Genomic DNA, 9,265 nt, shown 5'->3' with positions numbered 1-9,265 from the left:
GGATTAGAGTCAGCCCGAAAACAATTTTTTAAACTAAGTGATCCATAGGTAACTAATGTTGTTAATTAATTATTTTTCAAATGGATGCATTTATATGTGCAGTGCATGCTTCATTTTCAATTGAAAACATTGAGAAAGACATTCTAATGTAAATTCAAAAAATAAAATTAAAATAAAGATCTTATTTATTGGTAAAATTACCTTTTGCCATCAAACGTAAATTTGTATTTCCAAACTTGTGAAGCTCAATTTAATCTGTCATTGCCGATAACTATTGATTTAAATTCTTGAAAATGAACAATTTAATCTTAAAAATACTAATAAAACAAAGATAATGTGAAATGTGAGGATAAATAGTATTTAGGAGGAACAGTGAAGAGGGAGTGAGGTAAATGGTGATAAGGATTAAGGAGGGGGACAGCGGAATTTTTATTTTAATGGAAGCGAAAACCATAAATTAATGGACACAAAAGGGGCAATGTGTCACGAAAAGCAGCGGGTTTTCCGGTGCAAAGGACGAGGGACGCAGAAAGCTGTTTCTTTGACACGTGGCATAAATCTGAGCCGTTGAAGGAACATGCGAAGTTGGTATGATCGGTGGAGATGAGATGGGATGAGATTACATTCATTCCGTTGTTGAAGAGAGAGAGAGAGAGAGTACTTGCTTGGTTGCTTACTGTGCAGTGCAGTGCAGTGTAGTGGTTTTGTCATTGTGCCAAGTTAAACACACAGGCTTCAGACACAAAAGGAGGAACTGCTCAGAACTAAAAAAAGAGCTCATAAACTCTGCAGAAACATCAGAGAGAGAGAAAGAGAGGGAGTTATTTATTAAATTGAAGGAAGCATCAGAGGGTTGCAGAGAGAAAGAGAGGGGCATGGCGGCGTTTGCAGTGCAGCGATAGCTGTAAATAACAACTGTGGTACTGTTGTTGGTGCTGTGCTATGCTATTGCTATTGCTATCTTCTCTTTATTATTTTAATTATTATTGCATAATGCACATATATTCATTCACTCACACGCTATATTATTAGAGTATTACAAAAACGCTGAATTCGGAGAGTGACCAAAGAAAGAATTGAAAGCGCGATTAACGCTGCGCGACACTGTTGGACGCCTGTCCTTAACCAACGAAGCTTCAATTACCCTTTCCCCAACCACAACGGCTAATCCATAACGAGATATAACAACAGAAACACAACACCCAACACACTCTTTTTTAGAAAAACATCACCAAACAATTTTAAAAATTAATTAGTTTTTTTTTTTTTTTTTTTTGTGTGCGCTTCTAGTATTTTGTGTTTAATTTCGGTTTTTGGTTTTGCTTGTATTTGTGTGGCCACAACACTATTGATGACTCTAGTTGCCATTACACAACACAAAATCCAACCATCAACAGTGTAATAGTTTTTCTCAACATAAATTCAACAAGTTCTCTACCTAGCTGCTATTGTTGTTATTGTTATTGAGATATTGATATTGATATCATTATTATTATTGTTCTTGACCTCGTCTCGCACTCCCAAATCCCAATTCTCAACCCCACGCCTCATTCAAAGCTCAAAACCCAGGGAATTATTTCAACCAATAGTTACAACTTGCAATAACTTACGACCCTTGTTTTTCTTTTCTTTTTTAATTCTCTCTCTCTGTTGTTATTTTTACATGCTTGCGTCTTTCTTCTTCTTCATCTGTTTCTCAATATCCTACAACACACAGCGATCGAGTTTTCTGATATGGATTTTGGGCCACAATTGAAGCCCGGGTCAGGTCCAGAACAATGGCGGGGTTATTCTCATTAGGAGGAGGAGGAGGAGGGCGAGGAAACAACAACAACAACCAAAGCAGCGAGATTCCACCAGCGGAGACCCTATTCTGGTACAGCAGCAAAAACGACGACGTTTCGTCCTACCACCGAGGGTTTGAGCTATGGAACCAGCAGGACCAGCACCACCATCACCATCATCACGTGATGCATCCACATGCGCGTCCTCTCCTGCAGCGAGATCTTTACTCGTCAGGAGTTGGGCCCAGCCGCGGCGGCGGCGGCGTCTCCGATGATGATCACTCGTCGTCGAGATCGGCTGCGTTGGTGGCGATGCGCGCAGCCGCGGCCGCGGAGGGAGGAATAAGCTGCCAGGACTGCGGCAACCAGGCCAAGAAAGACTGCCCTCACATGCGGTGCAGGACGTGCTGCAAGAGCCGCGGGTACGACTGCCAAACCCATGTGAAAAGCACATGGGTTCCGGCTTCTAAACGCCGCGAGCGTCAGCAAGCACTCGCCGCGTTACAGCAGCAACAGCAAGAACAACAACAACAGCAACAGAGAGATATTTCCAAGAGGCCGAGAGACCCGACCTCTTGCACTCGTTTACCCTCGTCAGGTACATAATAACGCACACTACTACTCACTAACTCACTCATACATACACACACTCCCAGTGCCTTTTTGTTTTGCCTTTCTTTGTTCACAGTGATGCAAACAGAAAGAACTCGCAGTTTCTGTGATTGAGTGATGAATGAGAGTGGGGAAATAAAGGAAAGGAAATGAAAAAAGAAGAGAATCTCTGGCCAGAGAAATTCTCTGAAAAGATATCGGGGGACTGGTGAGAAAGTTTTGGAAGTATACCTGCAAACAATGGAACCGTATCGATTGCGTGTGAACCAAAATCCACCATTTTCATATATCAGCTTTTCTTTCTTTCTCTCTCTTTTCCTATTTTTTTTTTCTCTACCTCTAACCCTTTCCCTTTCAATAAAACACTGTTATGTAGTAGCCCTGACGAATGGATTGACAGCAAGAAACTGTTTTTCTTCCCTCCTCTTTCTTAGCACATTCTCTCTCTCACTTTCACGCACTGCCATTCACCTCCACCACTTTCTTTCTTTCTTGATTATTAGATCACAAGAATCTAGTTTTTTTTTTTTTTTTTCTGTAAAAAGACCTTTGTTTTTAACCATGTAACTAACCCATGTGGTTGTTTATTTTCTTTTCTTCTTCTTTGTTTTTCTAAGGGTTAGAGGAAGAAGGGAATTTTCCTTCTGTGGTGAGTTCTCCAGCTGAATTCAGATGCGTGAGGGTTAGCTGCGTGGAAGATGCTGATGATAGATACGCATACCAAACCGCTGTGAGCATAGGAGGACATGTGTTCAAAGGAATCCTCTATGACTATGGTCCTGAAAATAATAACCACAACAACAGTAATAATAATAGTAATAATAATTACACGGCTGGAGAAACCTCTGCTGGTGTTGTTGCTGCAGCTCAGCCCTTGAACCTTGCTGCTATTTCTTCAGCTGCACTTGTTGATACTTCCTCTTTGTATTCGGCTCCGGTTAACGCATTCATGGCTGGTGGTAGTGGTACGCAATTCTTCCCTCACACAAGATCTTGAAAAAGAAAAAAAAAACAAAAAAAAAACACAACCGGGATTGCGTGTTGATTGTGTCTCACCCTCTCATAGTTCATCTTCTCTTACACTCCAACTTTGTGTTTCTATGCGATATTGTTGTTGTTGTTGAGAATGAGGCCTAGTGGTAAAAATTTGACACTCATATTTTGATATGGATGTGAGAGAGGAAAAAAAGAAAAGACAGGAGAGAAAAAGAGAGAAAGAAAACATATATATATGGATATGGATTTGGATGTTTGTTTTTATTTTATTTGTTGTGCAAATTATCAATGCTTAGTTCAAAAGATAGATCATTCTTCTTCTTCATGTTGAAAAACTAGCAACTAAAGTTACTTGTTTCTTAACTTTGTACGATATAAGGACACATCTGGTTCTAATGTTGTAGTTTGGTGTAGAGTGTCTTCTTTTGTTTCATCAGTTTGTTGCATTATTATTATAATATTTTATTTTATTTTATTTTTTATAAATTTTTTGATCTTGGAAATTGCTTTTTTTTTTCCTGTTTATATACCTGTCGATATAGCTGGTTTGAAATTGAACTGGAAAAGACAAAGTTTTGATCTTTATTTGGATTGAACAACTAACCCTCAAAGAAAAACTTGTTTAGTTCCTTCATATTTTGGATGGGGCGGGTCCAACCATGCACAAGCATATTCCAGTTTTAAAAGGTGAAAGATCTCTCTCTTTTCCCTCTTCCCATGTGATGATCACTGTAATTCCATTATCTCACCCTTGCACAGATCGTGACGTTGAATTTAAAATGGGAAGTATTGCTTATCAATTTGCTCGTATTTAATGCACATGCAGGAAAACTATACGTATATAGGGGAAGCACTGCATTTTATGTGTAAGGAATACAGCTTATGGCATAACCATACTAGAGTATCTCATTGATAAAAGGAAAAACTAAAACAAGTAAAACAAATATGCAAACTACGTTTTCTGAACTTTCCTTAAGCTTCCCATATGATCAATGCAGCATGATCTCTCATCATGAATAACCCCAGTTTTATTCCCATAAAACGATTTGGTTGTAGAATCTTTGAAATTTTGATATATATATATATATAGGCTCAATTACATAATGTATAATGTATAATAGATAGCAACTGGCACCAAAGTCAAAGCTTGTAAGAAATATTGTGAACCATATTGTCCTTATCTGTATGAATATTATTTTGAGCAATTATTGTTATACAACGAATTTTTAAAATCATCATATAAAAAGAGAAGAGAGATGTCTAAAATTTAATAAGTGGTGTAACGAAGCAAAAAAATGTTAAGAGAAGGTGTTATAAAAAATATTCACAATATAACTAATTTTGTAAGAATCACGCAGATTTTAGGGATTGACTTTCGGTAACTATGATGGATAAAATGACGTAGGCGAAATGATTATATATACACATGGACAGTATATGGTATTCACACTTATGCACTTGTCTCTTCTCACTGCTAATGAAGAGTAAAAGCATAGATACAAGTTAGAAAGCCAAGCTGGCACAAATAATTGTGTATACTTCTAAATTTTGCCCCCAGTTAATCTATTAGAAGTTTCTGTTAGGATTTGATTAGTTATCATTATCATGTAGGACTTACATTTCGTGGATTTTCTTTCATTCATATATACGAGTTTTCAGCAGTAGATCTACATTTTCATTCATATAAAAATTGGTAAAAAAAAAAAAAAAGGATTCTAAAAAGAGTAGGTTGTCTTGATTTGATTAAATCCTAATTGATTGGTCGAGGTTCATCAGCATGATGATGTCAGCACATTATATATATATATATATATATATATATATTGTAGAATGATTGCTTCTATGTCTGTATGCATAAGTGTGTGATCTAAATAACGAATCTATCCGTTCGGATATTATCGTGCATGCACTATGATTTTATGGTGACTAGCTGGTTTTAGGTATATAGCTCTCATTAAGTTAATTCAGATGATAACGCGTTGAGAATTTCTTTGCAGAAGAAAACATTGTTTAATTTTTCAATAGAAGGGCAAGAGGCAATTAGTATTATATTATGCATTTTATCCAAGACAATCTTCGAGCAATTTTACATTTAATTAAACAATAATTAGCGTTTGTCTGCTTTCAAAGACAGCATATTTATTTCCCCTTGTCATGTGATGAAATTCCTATTGTCGCCATTCATTTTTCTTCCATGATATTCCGGTGAATTTGAAGCCCATACATATTACCTAGGACTCATGCTTTATCTCTCATTCACAAGGTCCTATCCAAATTGTGAGGTCTGAGTCTTAATCAGTCAGAAGAATTTCATATCATAAACCACTAAAGTTTGTATAGTGTATCTAGCTTGCAATTCAGAACATAAATTTCTCAAAAATTGTTGCAAATTTGTCAATTCCCTAATTATATCACTACATATAAGTACATTCGAACAAAGTTAGGAAAAGATATTTATATGATAGTTTATTTTTTTTCCTTTTAACTTTCAAGAAAAGTACTTTTCTTTTAAAAAAAGTTGTCTGATTAAATAAATGTTTTAGACATTATTTTATGAAAAATATATATATATTTTTATAAGTCCATACTTTAATTGTCTGCTGTTCTTGCATCTGTTAACGCAAGATTGTGTACAAAGTACGCTATTCCTGCTGCTGCTCCAGTTAAACAAGCTGACAAACCTAACCTAAATCACTAAAACTAGTTAGAGTTGTATTTGTCAACATCATCTTACTGAAAAATTAGGTGCTTTTTCGCGAAAGTGTAACTCAGAAATATACTGGCAGATTCATTCATTCATGCCACCACTTTTTGTGTGCTGACTAGGAAAGGCATGCTTAATAATTTCTTGGGTTGCTATTCAGAGATGCTACAACTTGGTGTTTGCATTCAGTTTTTTGCTTTCCAAATTTTTAAGGGTTTTTTTGTTTGTTAGAATTAATGGTTACACAAACCTTATAACGTGGGTGCAAGATGGTGTGCTTTCATGTGGGGTGGTTCCATCTTTCCCAAGGTGACAAAACACTCATATTGGGAACAAAATTGGAGCCCCAGGAAACAAGAATTTCTGGGGTTTTTTTTTTCCTTCCCAATGATGAAATAATTAAAAGCACTTTACCAAGTTACCAGGGAAGTGGATGATGCTGACGACCACCATCTTCTCTCTGCTTTAATAATTCGATTTCTATTCTTGCTACCGGCAAAGAGTAGTGTGTTAACATTACTCTGGACTTGTTGGTGCTTGTTCTACGTTTGAAAAAAGATGAAATTAACGTGAGTTTACTTGCTCCTCCTGGACTTTCTATACTATTTATATTTGATACGTGGCTTTGCTTCACAAATTATTTTCCCTCATGCATTGCCTTTACCATCCTCAACTGTTCCCAATGCCCTCAAACTAGAGTAATTAAGCCCTTAACTATTTTTTGTTGAGATAATATAAATATTAGTCATTTTAATTCTCGTTTTATCTTAAACTTTAAATCCTAAAGCTTTGTTCATTTCATAATTTCTTTTCTATTAGTATAATCTTTAAAAAAAATTATAGTCAACGATATTTTATAAAATAAAGTGGAAATTTTATAAAGTCAAAGTGATTGTCATGAAATACTTTAATAAGGGTTTACTCTTAAAACTGTTGCATCGGAGATTTGAAGGAATGCATGCACACGTTTGATTTCATTGACATTGCTGGACCCGTGGCTCTGAAACTCTTAATAACGAATAAAAGCTCACGGGTATTGGTATCAGGTCAAACAGAAGCCTAGTTGTAGTGATGACAGTTTAAATTCTGATTGGTGCAAGCAAGACCTCTTTCATAGATGGGGGGTGCTTTGCTATTGCGGTCAAACAAGGTTTGGGCCATATTGATTAAATTTTTCATAAATACTCTTGCAGAAAATAAAAATTATGTATTTCAATTTTTAAATAAGTTAGCTGAAAAAACTTCTATAGAAATTAATGCATATATTAATTTTAACTTATAAGGAAAATTCAATTTATTTTATCTTCTCATGAATGTTTATAGAAAATTTATTTAAATAAGGATAATGTTATCTAGTGTTTTAAGAATATTATTTAAGAAATTAAAATTATTATTTTTATCTAGATGTGTAAAATTATCCTGTGCACATTTTTTGACTTTTTTTTTATGACTTTCACGATAAATACCTCTAAATAAAACCTTTGTATATGAATAAGCTCAGGAATTGGGATTCACTGACTGCGGATCTAATAGGCTTGCACTGTCTGAAACTTCACATGTACCGAAAACAATGGCATTATAATCTAAGAAAGATAACTGTTTAAGATTAAAATAAATATATAGAGAGAGTTTATTAGATATGTTACGATGTAGGTTGATTTTGAAGTTAACCATAGTAAATGCAGTGTTTCTGACGAGTCGCATAGGCAATTAAAAGAACATTATTATTAGGGCATGTAGCATAACGGAGAACAAAGGGTGGAAGCTGGCATTAGTGAATGGGCTTATTAAGCCCGAGGGGTGAGTGCAGCATATGTTATATAATTGTACGTTAGTCTCTGCAGTGTGGCATAATGGTTTGTTGTGAGGGTGGTCCCAACAATGCCGTGTACACACAAATAGGGCTTCTACCTTTTGCTCTCAGATCTATCAGAGAGAGACCATGCAGGAGGAGCAGTGTCTGTCTCTGTGTCGGTGTCTCTGAGGGTGCAACCTTAAGTGCGTGATCATGAAGATAACAAGGATGTTAGTATTAGTGAGCCGTGCACGTACCACTTAATGGGATATTTATGGGAAAAAAAAAACAAACTCAAATTCTCTCATAAACTCACCTATTTTGATACCTGCGTGTTAACGTGAAAACAGACTATTTAAAGGTAAACCCACTAGGTTTGACTTAGTACGGAATAATTCATACAAGGTCTTTAATTTCAAACCTTATAAGTTATTATTGTACGCTGAAGAAAAAAGAGACTATATATATAATAACTCGTGATATTAGAATAAACATAACTCCAAACCCATAATATTTTATATAAACTCGTGAATCAACTTGTTTTCTATAAATGCTTGAACCCAAAGACTTTTTCTAGCTACTTTAAATTGGGATACCATTACTTTCTCCTAAATTTTAATCTACCAAAAACTTAACTCCAAAATATTTTTATGCATTTACTAACTAATAAATATATAGATATATACTTACAAATACATACATATTTTTTTTAATAAACCATCTAAATACTTTTTTAGTAGAGATAATCTTCCTTGAATAAAATAGAATTATTATATATGCATGATAAAAAAATTTCCTTTAAACATTAAACTTGCGGTATATATAGAACTCGAACTTGAGACTATTTATTAAACTAATTAAAGTAACTTCCCACTAATTTATTCACATGTTCCGTGATATACATAAATATGTTAATGCCTTGTCAATGAATAAACAAAATAATTAAGTGAATGAATATATAAATTTTTAATTTGCAACGGCCAGCCTTGTTTAAATTTGACGTAGGAATCTTTGTCTCGAGTGCTTGAACTATTGTGAAGATTATTACAATTCATAAATAGAGAGTTTTTCAAAATAAATCATGGCCAAAATAGCATTGTTAAAATCCAAAGAACAATATTTTTTTTCCATACAAAAATATATCACATCTTCAAGATTCATATCACATTGCGGTATTTATTTAGAATTGCCAATACTTGTGTATAATAATCATGGACGGAAATGTACTAATTAATGACTCATGTATAGGAATTCGAACTTATTTTTTCAATATGAAATTGCATCTTCTTGGCCTTATCTATGTACGCATTTGAAAACATTTTAGTAAAAACATTATATTCACCCTCTTCCCCCTGAAACATTGCACCATGTAAT

The 9,265-nt window shown here is 34.8% G+C and overlaps 1 protein-coding gene across 2 annotated transcripts; it reads left to right on the top strand.

Annotated features, from left to right (window-relative positions):
• The first annotated feature begins 498 nt into the window (after positions 1-498).
• Positions 499-3,825, top strand: LOC114381842 (protein SHI RELATED SEQUENCE 1-like). Of its 2 annotated transcripts, none has more exons than XM_028341075.1 (3): positions 499-920; positions 1,759-2,382; positions 3,014-3,825. In XM_028341075.1, exons 2-3 carry the CDS (start codon positions 1,779-1,781, stop codon positions 3,391-3,393), a joined length of 984 nt encoding a protein of 327 aa, XP_028196876.1. In that variant the 5' UTR covers positions 499-920; positions 1,759-1,778; the 3' UTR covers positions 3,394-3,825. The 2 variants fall into 2 exon arrangements, with proteins under 2 accessions (XP_028196876.1, XP_028196870.1); XM_028341069.1 differs by having other exon boundaries at positions 500-920; positions 1,718-2,382.
• Positions 3,826-9,265: the final 5,440 nt, after the last annotated feature.

This window comes from Glycine soja, chromosome 2 (genome assembly GCF_004193775.1).
Source record: "Glycine soja cultivar W05 chromosome 2, ASM419377v2, whole genome shotgun sequence".
NCBI classification, from domain to species: domain Eukaryota; kingdom Viridiplantae; phylum Streptophyta; class Magnoliopsida; order Fabales; family Fabaceae; genus Glycine; species Glycine soja.
This window is presented reverse-complemented; position numbering and strand designations above follow the sequence as displayed.